Below are 19,453 nucleotides of genomic sequence, written 5' to 3' on the forward strand. Positions count from 1 at the left end.
AGTTAGAAATTATTTATTGGTCGCACGCGTTTATGAGTGCATACTTTCAAGAACATAGACGTTGGACCACATAAATCTATGAAAATTAAGAAATGGCCTCGTTCTAAGGGTCAATTTTAGTTTTAACCCCAATCGCTGTTAGTGGGGGTCAGCTGCTTTTCGCACGCCTACAAGTATACACTATACACCTAGCTCTTAAAATAGTAGTACCCGCAAGTGGTAATAAAAAAATCGCCACCAGTCACATAGCGGAATAGTACTGAAGACATAATTTACAAAAAAAACATACTTGGATGAAGATATTTTAATCGTTATCGTCTTAGAATATCAAGTGTATCGTATAATATATTATATTATATTGTATAAATAATCGTTATTCATTAAGATATTTTATTCGAATAAACATAAAAAATTAGACGAGAAAGTGCGCGCGAGTCACGATTGCCCTTTTTAGAACACATTTTTTTTTCTAAATATTTTTTTATCTGGCTAAGAACTTTTTTATTATTACCATTATCGCCGTTATAGTGTAGAAATCTGCTGAGTCGTATAACTTGTTAGCCTCATTCATATAATATATAAAAAATACATATAACCCTATTCAAGTATACATACCGCATTATGTAACGCAACGCGCAGTCACACAGATAGGTACACTATGTTTAAGATAATATATTTCTCAATGTTTTGACAAATTAAATAGCTTTTGTAGTAGACGTTATATTTTTAATTTTTTTTTTTTTAGTATTACGTATTATATTTGTTTTACTTCCACGTAACGGTAATTAAGACATGACATTTGAATGACTATAGCTTGTATAGAATAGCTGTTATTCAAAACTTGTGTACTATAAGTCATTATATTAAGTCAACTTTAATTAGATCATTCACAAGTACTAATGAGTACGACAATTTGAGTCGGTCAATAAAATATTAAACACCAAATATGTAAGAAATAACAATAACAATTATCAAACAAACAAACAAAAACTAAAAATACCGTTAAGAGCAAAACTTTTAGCATTTATAAAGCAATGAAACTCGATGAATTTAAAAAATACCATTATTTCGGGAAATAATTCCAACTTTTTTTTGTTTTAAGCATACTTAACTTTTTGTATTTTTAAAATTGTTTACCTTAATTTTATTTTAGATATCCTGACCAGAAAATAAGGGTAATATAAAGCAAATAATTGTATTGCATTTATAAAAGCATAGTACATTATGTGATTGCAGGTTACGTTTGGATACTCAACAAATCAGTAGATTTCTGAAAAAACTAAAAAAAAAAAATACGCTTGAAGGTTTCAAGTTCAAACGGAGTACAAAGATAAATGTATACATAAATCAATAAATGTTTCGACAAATAAATAAATAAAATAAGTAATTGTTATTATTTTCATACGTAAAACATTTAGAAAATATTACCGTATTTTCCGGTACACTTAAACGTTATTATAAATAGATAGTAAGCTATAGGTTTATATATAAATATAAGTTAATTTTAACAAAGAAAGCACAGAGTATTTAAAGAAAATAAAAGAAATGTCACATATTTAGGTTTCCTCATCTAGTTCTGACGTCAGCGACTGGAGAATTACCGAGCTTAACGTAGAAGGACCAAAATTATTAAAAACTTCAAAAATTACAATTGTTGAAATAGAAATATTTAAGTAAAAATAATTTTAATCCTTCGTTAAGCGGGTGGTCTACAGTAAAAATTTTAATTGTGCCATTGTAAATGTTATGAAAAATTCAAATGTTTTTTTTAAACTTAAATTGGAGTATTTATAGAAATGTACTGTCTGATATTTTTTTGTAGAAAAATAGAGCTTGTATGTGATACAAAATTTGAAAAAACTGTTAAATATCAAAACAGATTCCTCTTTGCCGTGTTAACACAATGGAGTTAACAAATGTTAGCTTTATGTTGCCTATATAATGCGCCTTAATAAATGCTTGTGCGAGGCCCTTTAAAACCCATGATTTACGATTTTGACGAACGGCCTAGTCTGTTTTTGTTTTCCTAAACATGCGGTATATTTTTTTCTTTTGGACCAACATTGCACCGGCGTTTACCTCTCTAAAGCCTGAGATTTACGACACACCAAAAGAAAAACCGTCACTCTCACGTTCTCGTGCATTATTTCTGAGAGTTCTGCGCAGAAATTTGCTAAACGACGAATAATGAGTAAGTGAAATACAGAGACAGAGACACTTACCAATTCGTTAAGAAAAAATAGAAGCTGCAAACACGTCTTGCACACTATCCGCAAAGTACGTGGTCGACGTTCGAGCGGCTCAACGCATTCCGAACCGTAATCATAAATACATACCATAATTATATTATATAATATAATTATTTCTACAGAGTAGAAGAAAAAAAATCCTATTACATAACATTAGGAGCAGTAGGCTTCATTCGCAGTTATTCCAATTTGCTCGCGATGGGACTACAGTTCCAGTTTAAATTTTAGACGAATTCAGTTGTTATCAAGACGTCCCGGGGAGAATGAAAAAAAAAACGTATTTGGCAGTTTGCAATAATATCACTAATAGTCCTACTGGGGAATACAATAAAGCTGAGTCGAGCTTCGTTGCTGACATTCGTCTATATGAGCGATGCCCGGGAAGGAGCAAGTGGAGACGGCCAACGTTATGGTTTACGTCTCTTTCCGCGGATTTAAGATCGGTCTCTCGGGCTTTCGCTAAGACAGAAGACGAAAGCGCGGAAGATAAGCATTTGTAGCTCAAAGGCATCGCATAATGTACTTTTGAAAATGTTTTTGGCTATAAAGAGTGTACACGTAGAGAATGCCAGAAAAATAAAACTAGATACCTCAAACCACGACCCGACACGTCAACGTTTAAAAAGCTTTTCGACGGCTGAATGGACGTTTTCTAAAGCCGTGCACACATTATATTATTAAACACACTGTAACTTTGATGTGGCTCGGTAATTATCGTTGTTATTAAAAAATAATAACAACAATAATAAACCTTTATCTGGGTCATTAATAACAATAACGAAATTTCAACATCATTGTTATTAATTATATTCGTTAGTCGTACAAAAGCGGCCACTATAATGTATACGCATATTATATATGTATTTTTTTATTAGTCTTTATTATTGTCAGGGCGGTCGGCGATGATCATGTACCGCGCGCTGTAAAAATTATTATTGTTAATATTAATTTACAGATACTGATGCAGGTGTGGGACGACGTGCGAGATTCGTTCTAAACGGTAATACTACTAATGTATAGATGAGAGAGGATGTCAAATGATGGACCACCGATGATAAAGGAGAGAAAATCGACGTTCAACAGCACAGAGTATAATCGTTTATGTTTGAAGGGTGATTGATAATGGTGGACGGCTTGTTTCAAAAAATAACACATACACCGTACTCGCGGGAGATTTGCAAAGGGAAAAAAATCCCCACCGTTAATATAATATTATTAGTACACATCAGCAACAACTGTTTTCATAAACGCATTTACATCGATATGTGATCGGGTTGATCATTTTAACTTTATATCAAAACATTTATCACTTGCAATTTCTATCAAATTGACGAGCTTTACTACGTATGACTTGTACTGGTTTTTATGGTTTATCCAATGATTATTAACTGAGAAGGTATAGAGTACTTAACTGGTTTCCTTCTGGCGTGAATCTACCGCATAGGTACCTAACACACAGCCTAGTCACTCTAAACAAGTTACAGTTGCGCAATAACCTTTTATTATATACTAAATGTCTATATAATGTATATTATGTAGGGTACGTACTCATCGGGAAAATTTTGTATTTTCAGTATGTTTTCAATAACCAGAACGTTGATTTTTTTTAAATTAATTTCAATTGTTCATACATTATTAAATACAATGTATAAAGGTTGTAGGTTTGAACGAGAGACATATTTTCACGCATTCTCTAGAGACTCTGCTAAACATCAGCATACTTTCCCTTCCTATAATATTATATATTTACAAAAATATTCCATTAAGACCCACGAACAAGCATTTCGCATACCTGACTTTGTATAAGTAGCGGACAAAAATCTGTATAACATACATACACGAGACAAAAACTAATTGTCTTTAGTGTATTTATGTACCTAGTTTTCTAAAGTGTCGCGGTAACAGTAAAAATAAACAGGTTTGAATTATTTATTTCACTTCTTTAGACTACATACCTACCTAATAACGTCATAAATTTAATTAGACATTAAATCAACTGAAGGTTAAAGTTTGAATTTCAACAACTCTTTTTGTACAAAAATTAAACTGGCCAATGTCAGAATAAATTGAAGTAATTTTAGGTGGCAGCTCGCCTGAAATGTTTATGCTGCGATAAAAAAAAATGGTGAGTTTGTTGTGTATCGCGAAATATATGTTGAAATTATTAAATTAACTTATAATATTAATATATTTACAAAGTTATTCAAACTTTATGATATAATATGGATAGCAGTAAATTATTTATCCATGTTGCCAATGAACAAAATCATTTAGCGTTAAACATACAATATAGCCATAGAGTATATAACTTTTCAAAAAATGGTCACTTCTGGTTTGACATATTATAATAGGTACATGAATAATCACATCACTTTAAACAAACCAATCGTTAATACTTCTTTTATCATTATTTAATATAATATGTAGTATTTGTAAATGGCATAAAGCAAGTTTAGGTCAGTAAAGAAATACAAAAAACGAGTCGTTTCAAAAGTTAAATATGATAAATAAAAGTTCGTTGAAAGTCAGATTCAGACCTTTTTATAGATAAAAGTTTTGTTCTTTTTAATGTCAGTTTGAACTTTATGGCATAATATTCATCCACGGAGTATTAACGGAATGATAATATATTATACAGATAAAACAAATGAGACAGTCACTAGGAAAAAGGGCCTTTATTTGTTTTATTAAATCGAGGTAAATAAATGATAATTTCGGTACCGATGGCGTGACTTGTACAAAGTGCCACTATAGAAATGGTTAATTTCTATATAAAAGTAGAATTTTCTGTTTAGCTTTTTTAAATAAAAAGAACGCTCAATGATTTTTTTTTATTTACTAGGACTTACTGTTATAGCTTTAAAAATACAACTGTAGAAACATTAAAAAAAAACAAAGAAAACCCCTAGTATAGAACTTTATTACATAAAGCTGGTAGAAAAGGGGACCACGTCAAAAGCCGCTATGACAAGTCTCAAGAGAGTATGAAAAAAAAAGGTAAAGGACACGCAAGTTGGTGTAGGAGCGACAACAACTGTAAAGTGTACTGTGTATTCCATATACACAGTCCCTACACATTAACGGTGACATGGTTCATTATAATCCTATATAGCGTCGCGTTGCTACATATTTTTTTCCTAGCGATGGTTGTACGCATACAACAACAATTTCTGCATTGGTGTGCAGAAATTACAAAAAATAATAATAAAGGATAGATAAATTTGTAAGCGCGATTACTTGTGTGAGATAAGACGTATAGAAATAGAAGAGCTTCGACAATATTAATCAATTCAAAAATCATTGAGTTTAATAGGTTAGCTTATTTCTCATTATAAGCGCTTTGAACGATTATAGTAACCTTCGCATACACGAAAGCTGTATGTATATTTAAATATTTAAACATTACTAAATATAAATATTTAAACATTACTAATATTGGAACTTTTATAAGCCTCGTGTGTGGAAACAATATAAAACCTTTTTCAAACTAGTTAAAAAAAAAAAAAATATTGAAATTATAAAAATAAAATCGATAATTTGCATTCAAACACCGACAACAATTTTATTATGGAGATACATAATAGTGACACGCGCTTCATCGCTGTTATACAATATAGCATGTACATAGCGTATATACCTAATATAAAAACAACAACCCTTATGTGAGTTCGCTCAAAACGCCGGCGAACATGGAACTTGATGAATATGAGATTATGAACTTTTAACGCACGCGATAACTCTGCGGTGTCCGACCTAACCCCTAAATCTATTACACCACTTCAAATAAACCATTTGGCGGACATACGATAAAAATGAATGCGATACCATTAACAGTTTCCAATCCATTAATATCGGCCGAATAAATGCATTTAAGTTATAAGAGTAGTTTTTTAACGGTAACCAACCATCACGACGGTAATTTTTCACGCGTACTATAGCTTAATTGAGCCGCAGACAAAATAGGGGCGGAATTGAACACTAACGGCTCGAGTGTGAACAAACATATGTCTGAATTCACATAACATTACATATATACGTCCACAAATATGTACACTACAATAAAGATATTCGTTAAAAGTTTAAGAAGAATACAATTCAAAAAACCTTATACATAATAATATTATTATTATTATTATTACCGTCTGTTTAAGACATTATACCGGTACGGAACTTCGGTTTAAAAACATTTTAAGAACTTTTGAAAGTGGTTGTACTAGTGTATGTTTTTCCTCCCCAAAATCGGCTTAAGTCGTTATTGTCTTTTGATCCTTTTCAATTCGGACTGCCCCGTACGTAAGAATATTATATTAACGAGTGTGCTGAAAATGTCCACCGCGAATAAGTTATCTTGAACCGTTATAAAAAAAAGGTCAATTAAATGCGTTTACACTTGTCAGTAATAAGATACAATACAATATATTATTATATGCGGGTAAGTAGCTTTCTATAAATGTCTAAACCTAGTTCATGGGTTGAAACCAGTTTTTGATTTTATTAAAAACCTCCTCATATACAACGGTGCTGGCGCAATAACTTTTCTAACGTATCTTCGTACACTGACAAGAGCAGGCAATGAAGAAAAAAAAGCTTTACCCAAAACTCGTGCATTATTCAACGCCAGACCGTAAGTTTTATTGAACGATACCATTTTTGCACGATCTGTATTTTGGACCTCAATTATTTTCTGTTTTGCTTTTTACTCGGATACAATTAAAATCAGTTGTTCACTGACGACAAACACAAAACCTATTAATATCAAATACTGTATCATGATTGGTCAGGTAAAAAAAAGCTACCAGTAAGTAAAAAGGACCTACCAAAACATATGCATAAAAGATGTACCATATATATATATGTATATATGTGTTTGAATTGTACCTACTTCAAAGACTGCGCTATGATTTTAGGTGGTCATGCTGAGTTAAAAAATGTATGCGTATGGTCTATAGAGTAGCATCTACACTTTACACAAAAGAAGTTCACACCTCATCGTGATTTTAGTTTGAAAAAATAGTGCTATACAATAATTACGGTCAAACGAAACTATGCTCCCTTTAAGAACCAGAAACATACACATACAATATGAAAACACTGCTTTATTGTTATAATTAAATATACTCAATTATAGCTTTTAGTCTGTAAACCTACACGACGACTGTAGAATAATTATATATATATATGTCATCTGCGTTCCATATAAAGTAATGGTTGCACGTCTGCACAGTAAATAACTATAACTCGTTATAAGCTCGTTACAATATTAGTAGATAGGATTCACACGCTCAGGTCTAATCATTAGGGATCGGCCTGGTCCGAATAAGCCACCATAAAAAACTACTCTCAGTGTTCGCTGAAAGAATTTGATAATCTAGAAAAACAAGTTACTTGCTTGTTGGCAGTGATCATAACACGGGTACGTGGTAAATGTAATATTAATACGCTCATAAACTATAACTAAATAGGAAATATGGATATTAAATGACAACGTATTATTAGCGATATCCGCGGTAGTCGTTAAACATTGATTATGTTAGCCAACTATGCACAACTTTGGTCCAACTACCACCAGCCGTTATACTTAGACCTCAGGCCCATTTACTCATGTATTCGGAGGACCTACACAACTCATAAGCTCGGGACTTATATATGTACTGCACGCCAAGACCATAGGTCAGCTGGACCATGCCCGCCGTGCGACACACGTTATACGTTAAATCCTTCTCAGCGAGATATTAATAACCCTTACGTCTGGCGTTGATCTCACGAGTATTTATATCGCTCGGCCTTATTTTATCCAAAAATAACAAAGAACTTTAACACAACAGAAAGAGTACAGGGTAAATAATGGATAAGTCCCATTTTTCATTAAAATTGTTCTGCAGAAGCGGTTGAAACTTGTTTACGCTGAATGGTAACAATTAATTTATAATAATTTTATAGTATGTTAAGTCGAAAAAGCTTGTTTGTTGTTGTTTTAAGAGAACGCCATAAAAACGAAGGGCAAAGATAATTTGATCAAAATCAGTAAATAAAATAATAATTGTATACAATAACAAAAGAGAACATTTTAACAAATATTAAAAAATATGATTTTATTAGTAGAGCAATGAGGATGCTTCATGGGAAGATTTAAATTTTATCACAGTCTCTATTTTCAACATTTTCTTTACAACGACTGGTTGTTAACTTGTGGTTATAATATATACATAGTTAAGAAATTAAATATTTAAAAAAACAAAAATAGTACACGGCGTACATCATTGGTGGCTTTTTTTTTATACTGTAATTAGATAACCATTCACATACAATTTGACTTTTTGTTAAATAAAATAAATTATGCTATAAAAAAAACCGACGACATAAAGTGAATAATGTTGTTTCTTATAGAATATATTTCCGAAATTTAAAAACTTAACGACTATTACAAAAAAAATTAGAAAAGCTTAAGAAATAATTACTAGTTTTACTCCAAAATTTACTGCTGTGTGACGTCCACGTAAGTACGTGGTTTTATATCCTCTGTGATAAAAAGTTAACATCACCCCTTCTCCTGTACTTTTTATGATTATATTATTGTTATTACACTATTAGCAATTATTATTACTATTTTTATTATTATTAATTATTATTATTACGATCAGTACCTTAGTGGCCGACATGGTGGAGTAGTGTGTGCGTTTAAACGGAAATTGACGGTGTCATAAAAATTACAACGATATAGGTAGTTGTTTTTTTTTTTTTTTTGAGATGGCTCGACTGCTGTTTGTATGTTTTATTATTATTACTTTTTTTTTTTATAACCAATCAATAAATTAATAGACAATTATAATTGTATTCCGGAACACGATTTTCAAAACGGAAGAAATTCTTTAGAAAAAATTAAAATTTAAAAAAGGGTTGGACGAAAATTAAAACTTCTTTTGGAACGAAGTTCCTTATTTTTATATAAACCGGATGTTAACACACGTTTTTGTGTTAACGGATTTGGTGCCGTTTTACCCGTCGCGTTTTACGTACAATGATAAGATATCGACGGCACTGCAACGACGCGGCATCGGTGTAAGGGCGACTGTGGTGACGAGACGACAACGAGCGATAGTGTAACGGCACACGTACGTAAGGTATAAACGAGAGCTGTGGCAGCGGACTCAGTTGCGATACGCGTACGTGTGTGTGCGCGCGCGGCGCTTGTGACGGCCACGGGGGCTGGCGGTGAACGCGGCTGCGGGAGGTAGGGGGAACTTTATGGAGGACGCGACGCCCCCAATTGCAGCGGCGGCGGCGGATGAGCTTTTAACCGCCTTTGGTAGCGCCACCAGGCGGACGAAGCGAGCGCGGGAGACGGACGACGACACGTGCGATCTTACAATAATATTAATTACAATCATAACATATTATAGCAATTACATCAGGCCGGTGCATACTACTTGCGTCCGAGATTATTTTCAGTAAGTGAGGTTTTTTTTTGGGATGCAAGTAATATGCAGCCGGTCAGACGGGGTGACCGAGTTGACAGTGTCGTGTAAAAATAATTAAATTATCTAGATAATACAACCTAAAACACATATTGTTTTTATCTAGATAAAAAAATAATCTATATAAATAACGGATCACTTTTTCTTATGAAATGTAAAACAGGTAAAAATTATGGTTTACATAATCACAATTTATTGCAAGCAAAAATAAATTAACATTAATTTTTAAAAATTATTTAACTAAAATGTTTTTAGACAATGTATTCTTTAACCTTATAGTTCCCACTTAGTTTAAAAAGTTACAAAAACTTAGGTAAAATTTGGACAGTATTTTTTTAATTTTAATATTGTCTATATTTATGAAATTTAGCACATGTTTAATATTAGGTACATCATACAGTTTTCAGAATAAAAACAAATTATTTTTAAAACATTAATTTTTCACAATATTATAGGTAGGTCCTAATATAATATTTATCATATGCAACAAATTTATGAGTAGAAAATTGGAAAATTATATTTATGCACAGTGATCAAAATTTTACTTTACATTAATTTATCCTATACAATTGAATCTGTAATTATATTTCAGCTGAACAAATTTCAAGTTACAACTTACAAGTAGGTTCAATTATTATTATAGTCAATGAGTTTAAGGGAACAACTAAACATTATGATATGTTTTTATGGTGGAGTGGAACGAGTAGATGAAAATCATATTACCTACTACATCTCCTCGCTCCAAAACTTTTAAAAGCTTTTAACTTTCAATGTACGTCAGATTTTATTTGAAAATCAATTAATGACAATACAGTTAAATAAAGAAGGGTAATTTTGTAAATAAAATATCACTTACTTTAAAAATGATTGATACCCCCCAATCACTCTACGTTATGTTTTCTCTATTCTCTTAGTTTTTCATTATCAAAATGGCTGTAACTCAAAAATTTTAACCCCTAAAGATATTATAAATTTGCTCAAAAATAAAACAAACATAATCAAAATTATATTTTAGAAGTTTTTTGTTAAAAATTTCCTTTTTGTTGTCTTTTAATGAATAGCCAGAACTGGGGGGTGAGGGGGCTTAATACCAATGGCAAATACTTATAAAAAAAATAAAATCGTACAAGATGCACACTTGAAAGTCAAGTGTGATTTTATTCCCACGTTGTTTATGGCAAATATAATACAACAAAAAATAATACTCGATACAAAGATAACACGTTCTTCATATTCTAGACATTTGTACTCAAGCATTAGCCTCACTCTGCAAATACGGCTCTCTGTGTTACCAGGTGCAGTATAGATAAGTTTATTATACACAGATATATTATGTACAGAGACGATTGTCATTTTATGTAGAGGATCTAATTAAACTAACGGGTGTATATTATTATTATTATTACCATGGTTCATATAACTTACAAGTATCAACCCTCGCCCACAGGGTACGATTACAGCGCAGTAAGCAGGGACAGAATTTGACATGAGTCTAACTGTATAAGTGGATTGTAGTGATATTGTTGAACATTGCAACAGTAAGAGAAAACAACCGCGTGTGCACGATTGGTCAAAAACTGGAGATAACGATGACAACGGCAATGAATTATGTAGTAGAAAAGATCTATGGTCGTAAAATTGGAGTAGTAAAAGCATACTATATACCTATATACTATAGATGTGAGAACTGGTGTATAGGACATTCTATATTCACCTTCTTTTGTTCATATTATGGCACGATATTGATTTTCCTTTTTAAAATATAATATATAATTATAAAACTGCTGTTGTGCAGACTTACTAGGGACAAATAGGCGGGCATTTCGGTGATTTTAATGAAAATATTTTCGCGTTCATTCGAGAGGGAGCCACTACATTGAACAACGAGCTTGTACAACGAAGTTGTATTATAATTTTGAAAAACCTAGTGACAGAAATATATGTGTGCAATCAAAAGGAAACTTACATTAATCAAAGGGAAATCGGTCAAAAACAGAATTAATTTTTTTTGCCCTTTTAATATTTTGTTTTAACTTGTTTACGTTATGCGCTAGTGGCTAAACAACACGGGGACACGTCAGGATTAGTCAGCTTATAGTTATTTCGAACAAAAGTTTTAAACTTTTATTAATGGTTATGGATTATAATTAATAGCTTCGGTATGACAAATTATTATTTAATTCGTAACGTTTTTACGCGACAGCGTAAGGAAGTCATAAAGGGTGTAAAATTAACAAAAATTGTATGGGGTTTTAAGAGATTCTCAACGTTGTTAAAAATACATTTATTAGATCAGTTAAAGTAAGGAAATGTAATATTTATTTAATAAAACTTTTTTAAGAGCAACAAACTGTATAGGTACATACATAATATAACTTGTGTTAAAAAACAACTATACTTATAAACTAATCCCATCTGTACAGTGTATTTTTTAAATTTTAATAAACTACATGAATGTGATGGTGATACATATCGAATAAAAAAAGCTTATATCAGTAAAAAAGGTCACGGAAAACTCATAAATCATTATTTTCTAACAGCAAAGCCTTGTTAAAGCAAAATTGATTATAACTTGAGTCCTCGAAATCATTTTGTAGAATATAATAAATATTTTAGTTAATTAGACTGAATTTCTATATTTAAATTAGTGTTATCAAAAATTATTAATATATAATACAACGTTTACACAACAGCATTTCAATATCAAAACTTTTGATCTCATTTTGTATACAACAATTCATTGAGTACGAGAAATATCACGAAATAATACATAGACAAACAGTAATAATTAGTTATTTAAATGAGCTTTTTGTGTTACGACGGATTCGGTTTGTTTGAGAACGGTTTTAATTTTGGGTCACGCATAAAAATATAGATAAATAATTGTGTGAACCATCACTCGGTAGTCTTGTTTGAATAAAACATCATGCAACGCGTTAAACACCATAACAACAACTAAAAAACGTATCGCTGGTATACATTTTAAACTCTAAAAACGATGAAAATATATTCCTCTTATCGCTAAAAAGTAATTTATCAGTCTTTCATTATTTAATTAAAAACGTCATTCCATATGTACAATCTCAAACCACCACGACATAAATGAGTAGAAGAAACACACATATATATATATATATATATATATATATACGAATTTATTTTGTATTATGAAAGTTTCAAATTTGTTATCATTACTAATATTTTATTCAACATAAATATATGTGTTAAACATACTTTTACAAATTTGGTGCTCAATGCATGCAAAAACTTCAAAATATATCATTGTGAACGCTAAATTGTTTGAATCTAAGTATCTTTGAATCTTGCTCATTTTTAATTGACATAATTATTAGAATCGAAATTATTTTGGAAACGGTTTAGCTTGGAGAAGATAAATTTTGAACAAATAAAATCAGAATCGCTGTTTTTTTATTCAATATTCTAGAATCTATTTTACTTGGTATTGATTAATTTAGAACTATCGAATAGAAAGGGTCTATATTTATGCCAGGACCGTATTTAGAAATTTGTCACCCTGGGGCAACCAAAAAAAAAAAAACGCCCTATTATAATATCATACAAATTTAATGCAATACATTTTAAGCGCATGTTTGTGAACCTGGCTCAGGTTCATAAAACTGATATCATAGACCAAACGAATTCAAACCTAGTCAGCACAGTTGGACAAGTGTTGATATGCGTGATGGTGGTTTAAAGGCAAGTAGGGTTGGGAGTCACCGATTCCAAATTTAATCGAATCATAAAATATAGTTTCAAAAAAATGTCAATTCCGCGTTTACATTGATTCAAAGTCCAAGTAGGTATCCAATAAGAAATTAGCCAAAATGGAGGATTTGCAAAAACTGGAAAAATATTTAAACAACTCAATTATTTTACACATAATATTATGAACCATTTCCAAATTTGTTTTTAACCCGTATAAAAATGTTTATTCGAGATAAATATTTGATTACCCTCAATCGCTCAAATATTTTTATAGCAGAACACGACACTGGTAACATTGACGGAAATAGCGTGCTGCTAATGTAAAATCACATTTGAAATGTACAGAAAGAGATATACATTTTTCAATATGCTAAAAGTTACATCAAAACAAAATAATAATAAATCAAAGTTTCGAACTATTGAATGACTTTTTTTATCTGTTATCTAGATATCATGTGTACAACTTTATACTGTCAGCATGAGCATACCTCTTAATAACACGATAGCCGATCAGGAAAAAAATGACATGGCCCATCATATTATTATATACACTCGACTAGATCGAACTAAAAATTGATGCCTGTTCGAACATTTTCGAAGTAAAACTTAAACCATCTTACTGTAAAACGTGTTCTAAAAAGAAAATACAGCATTTGCCTAAATGTATAAAATACTAGATAAACAATAATCAAACAAGTTAAATGAGAAAAAAATTAGAGGTTTTTTATAAAACAACTTTGAGGCGACTATAAATTTTGGATAAATGAACGGACCGAATCAAATACGACGTTTTACTTTCGTTAAAGACGGGCCTTTGTCAAATTATAGTTTCGTACAGCTCAGTTCTCCTTCGGTTAGCCACGGTTAGATGGTCACATGTCTGGATGTAGGAAACGGTCAACACCAGTATAAAGGTCGACTGTGATTTGACAATTACATCACGCCATGAGTCTATCGGTCATTATAGTATGAATGAGAACAATTACAATACTAACATATAAATTATCATACATAAATATATCTATCACAGTAAATTGTTGTTTGAAGATATCTCGAAAAGTGCCAGCTCAAAAACCGCCGTGTCCGCGCAAAGTTGATTAAAAGCTATACAACTTATTTATGATACTACACCTATCATGTGATGGTAAAAAAATATGTCCGAAAACTAATTTGATATTTTGGGATATGAGTCATAACGTCCCAGAAATATTTGAAAAAGCTGTTCGTATACTGTGTAGATATATAGCTGATACAGTAGAAAGCGTGCGAGTGGAATAGTGATGAGAAAAAGCCGTTTAAAAAAATCCACCATGATTATTCTTACTCAAGAGTCCTGTTTTACACGGTACTATAAAGACACTAAAGTCTACAACACTCCTGATGATTACCTACGCCAATAAAATATCATGTTCTGTATGATTTTGTGTAACGAATTAAATTATAGATAGGAAGTTGTGTGCCATCAATGTTCAGAACAGAGACACAGTCACGTAGGTTTACGATTTCGGGGAGTTAAAAACAAAAATATATTTTATCGTATCGATCAGACCATTATTTTTTTATTACAACAGTAAAAAAAAACTTAAAAACCGAGTATTATAAAATACATAAGCTTTAACCACTGGGATAATAACTTCATACAGCATAATATATAGTACCTACTTCGAATACATTTATTTAGTTATTATCGTACATTTTTTTATAAACCTTTTGATATAATTAAGTGTTTTTCACAGAGAATAAGTTTATTTAACGTGTCTATACGACGTTCCTATAATCGGAATCCATTCCCTATTATTCGGCACACTTATTTTGTGTTCTTTTTTTTTTAGTAATGATCCGTAAAATCATATTGATTTAGTTCTTTTAAAACCGACGATTCGTTCTACTAAACTTTAAACCTTTGATAAAAACCATACATTTGCAAGAAAAATAAATCTAAAAACACACCACCACAATAACACCTAGGGAATTCTAATGATTTTTTTTTTAAAGTTATAACCATCTCATGGTATTCACACTAATCATCACACCGATGTCGTTAGATTTAACTGTATGAATTTCCAACAACAGTACAATTTAATACTAGATCGTGAGAAAATTAGTAACCTAAATTTAATTGCAGGTAATATTATAACTTTTAATCAGAGTTAGGAAATGATGTTCATGAATGATAACTGCACTTTATAATTTGTTTATAAAAGCTACAGTGTCATTATAATTTGATGACTATGACAATGTGAAAAGATATCAAAATTATTGTTCTTTATTGATATTATTATGACGTATTAATGGAACTTTGTTATATTGATCAATATTAGTAAACAGTTTACATAATTAAGTAAAACAAAATGTTGTACTATTTAGATAGAAAGACTGCTGTCTACTAGTAACTTAACTATTGGTGTCCATTTATCTTGACTTTAGTATATTTCATTTTATTATTATGTCCTATAGCATGCTGCTATCTAGTGGTAACGTTTTTATAATTTATGAATGAGTTACTCAGAGAAAAACTAAACGTCTAAACACATATTGTTGGTTATGTATATGAATATATTCTATACACGCTTTTCATTGGAAAAAAAAATTGTACTAAAACCTTGAGAGTTTTTCCCGTCAAGTTTTTTTTGTAGAAAATCGCTATAACTCGTTGAACAATGGAATAAAAAAATATATCCAAAAATCTTTTAGAGAACAAATTACAAATTGTTGAAATTAATACTGCCTGTTTAATTTTACCTCAATATAAATAGTTGTATCCAAGCCTTTTAAAAATAAGTATGTGAAATTATTTGTGTGATAATACGGCGAATTAGACGGCATTCTAAAGTTATACTGATAATAATATATTATTAAAAATAATAATTACAAGTGTCTGGACTCTAGCCAGCTCAAAAATAACATTCATACCGTTAATTACTCAAAATATTGATAAATATAAACGAATGTACAGTCTAAAATGTGCACATTTTTAAAACAGACGGCGGCGTTTATTAGTTTAACGTTATTAGCTGTTATTGTTTTCAAAAGACCCAAAAAACAAGTAGGAATTTTTTGAAATAAATGTGATAAAAAAAAAACCCAAACACGTCAATGTCATTGTACCGTGACACGGCCGTGTAATTTATGATGATGATGAAAATATGTAGGTGAAAAAAATAATAAACAACAATCGAATGAATGTCACTAATATTTTGGATGTTGTGTGTTGACTGTTAAATGTTTTACATTTATTAAACTAATTGCAGGTTGCAGTGCTGTCTACCGCGGTTACTGGTACAGAGTGCTCTAAGTGGCTAACCTAATTGTTGGGTGGGTAAAACAATATAATAATTATGACGATATCAACGCAGCTACAATCAGAGTAGGTACTCGAAAGACGCGGGTGGAAGAAGAGAAATTATTACCGGGGGGAAAGTCGCGACACGTTATGTCAGTGCGGTTGGCAGCAATGTATCTCCGCTGCGAGGCATGTGTTTTTTCCCACCTTTCCCCCCCCGTCGAAAACAATAACACTGATTTGGCGAATGGATACAAGTCGTTACGTTATTCGGTCCTACTGATCACACACTCACACGCTCGTACGTATCATCGTCTGCAGGAAAATTCTTAATAAGGTTTCCAAGTGCGCAAATCCCGTTACCGAATTTGACGTTTTTTTTTTTTAATTTGTCTATAGTAGTAGTTCACCGCACCGGCCGTCTTTTTAGTGTTCTTTTGTTCCATTTTCCTTCTCTCCTACCCGCGACGGGCATATGCGAACAAACTGAAGTGTCGCGCAAACGACCCAATGGCAGAAATCGAGACCACATTAATTAATGTCGACAGCGCCGAGAGCACCTGTGATAAGAGAAAACTGTCTCCGGACGTCAGTTCGGAACAAGCAGTGAAAAGGATAAAAGACAACAAGTCGGCACCAGGTAAACAAAAACAAAAAAAAAAAAAAACCGGCCGTACTATCGGATCCGATTATACATACTCTTATATTATTATTATCTTAATAACATTTCAGACACACTCTGCCAGTGCCCTCAAAAGTGTTCGGAACGGGTGCCGCAAAAGGCCAAAGACGAACTGTTCAAAATGTTCGGAGAAATGGAAAACGAAGATGTTCAAAATAAATTTCTACAAAAGTTTATTGAAGCGCGACCCGTTGCGAACAGACTGTTCAGCAAAGAAACCACAGCTAACGGTAAACTACTGCGAAGGATTCATTGTAAATATCGAATCCCTTCAATAGTGACAGACGACTTTTTGACGAGTAAGTGTTGTTTCCTTATTGTCTCTTAATGAGTTGTATACTTATTGCATTTCAAAATTCAAAATCATCTCGCCGTATAATGTTAATGATCACTGAGATATTGTAAAATCTAACGTTATACCTTATATTATAATCTATGTCAATGGTAATTAATGAATATTTAAACCATGCTTTTTTAAAAAAACTTAATATATAATAACAAGTCTTTGTGACATCTAAGTACAGGCTGTTATTATGATTAGATCTCTTCTTATCTTTTCTTAGTCACTTTTATGAGTCATGCAATTTTCTAAATGACTAATTTCACTTTTTGGACTTATTATTACTAGATTATAATTAAATTGATCATTATTTGAATGCCTAAATTCCATATAAAGTATTAGATATCCAAACACTATTTGATTTAGAGAGAAGTAGGAGGGGAAGAGGGAATGCATTTTAATCTGTATTTAAAAATTCATAATTTTAAGAGAATTGATTTAACCTTGAATTAATTAACAATATTTAAAAAGGATTTAGGTTTTTAAATGTTACACAATATTTAAAATGAACTCCTAAATTTATTTCAGATGTAAACTATGACTCTGATAAGGACGATGATTCCGATTTTGATGAAACATCGTCAGTAACGTCACTGGACTCCAAAGAAGAAAATGACAAACCCTTGGAAAGTGATACGATAGAAACATCTAGAAGATCATTAAGCCGTTATAATTGCGTTGATGTCTGTCAAAAAGCATTTCTTAACTTATTTGGCTTATCAGACAAACGATTGAAAACGGTCAGGGAATTGTTGATAATTAAGGCACGTCAAAAACACATGAAGAGAATGATGGAGAAAGAGGAAAACCAGATAGAAGTTTCATTAGCAAAAGATCTAGCGCAAGGTTGTTTGCCGTTGATGGCGCTTTTCAACAAAGAAGATAGCAAGAAAGTATCTGATCAATTGATGACTGCGATAAGTAACGATATAAATTTGGTCAATAACTTTTTTTGCAACCAATTATGGAAACCAGAGTACATTAACCAAAAGCCATCTGAATGAGTAAATTCTAATTAAAATAAAAACACAACTTGATCAGGGTAGTACCTATTTTTTTTGTAAGCGTTTACACTTGCAAATCTTGGGTAAAACTCTGAACAATTTTTAATTCAAATTCAGGGAAAATTACTCACATTGTAGTTAACATTTGCTACAAAAACTAATATGTTCACTAAGATCGTAACTTATGACTTATATTTTTCTAATAATATATATAATGAAATTTCTTAATATATTTTTTTTTTAATTAAGCAGTTATAAATTTTGTGAACAATGATAGTTGTACACTACAAACATGTAATTTATTAATCGTTAAGAATTTAAATAAAAGAATAGATTTAGAAGTGTTATTACACAATTTATGTTGCAAGTAATGCTTCATATGTTTACTAAAACAAACGATTTTCAAAATAGTACAAATAAATAGAATTAGTGAAATGTAATGGTAGCATTACATTGAATTTCGTAATGTTTATATATTTTATACTATATATAATAAAAATTATTGTGATGTCTTATTAAATATATAACTAAAAACACCTAGTTTTGTTTAAGCAAGTAAATTGAATTATTTCAGTATCTTTTAGTTATGTTTTTCAAATTATATTACAAAAAACAAAAATTGTAAATGTTTTACATCTGCAAGGTTATCTGTATTTATTTTAATTTTAAAATAAATATTTTTTTTGTACACAAA

The 19,453-nt window shown here is 31.2% G+C and overlaps 2 protein-coding genes across 4 annotated transcripts in view; one reads left to right on the forward strand and one right to left on the reverse strand.

The window, feature by feature from the left end:
• The window catches only part of LOC126833920 (cAMP-dependent protein kinase type I regulatory subunit), a 77,001-nt gene that overhangs the window by 54,036 nt on the left and 3,512 nt on the right, over positions 1-19,453 (reverse strand). The window contains exon 1 of one of the 3 annotated variants that reach the window (XM_050565512.1): positions 8,894-9,408. The exons of the other annotated variants lie outside the window; for them this stretch is intronic. Within the exon in view, the coding sequence (XP_050421469.1) occupies positions 8,894-8,908 (15 nt within the window). The 5' untranslated portion in view covers positions 8,909-9,408. Of the gene's footprint in view, positions 1-8,893; positions 9,409-19,453 lie in introns of those variants that run through there. 3 annotated transcript variants of the gene reach the window in all.
• Positions 16,986-19,325, forward strand: LOC126833922 (uncharacterized). The gene is made up of 3 exons (XM_050565515.1): positions 16,986-17,373; positions 17,466-17,714; positions 18,284-19,325. Exons 1-3 carry the CDS (start codon positions 17,244-17,246, stop codon positions 18,757-18,759), a joined length of 855 nt encoding a protein of 284 aa, XP_050421472.1. The 5' UTR covers positions 16,986-17,243; the 3' UTR covers positions 18,760-19,325.

Source organism: Adelges cooleyi, unplaced genomic scaffold (assembly GCF_023614345.1).
Source record: "Adelges cooleyi isolate 19-005CV unplaced genomic scaffold, UGA_ACOO_1.1 ACOO_flye_CR_arks_rails_tigmint_CR_PRNA_2, whole genome shotgun sequence".
NCBI classification, from domain to species: domain Eukaryota; kingdom Metazoa; phylum Arthropoda; class Insecta; order Hemiptera; family Adelgidae; genus Adelges; species Adelges cooleyi.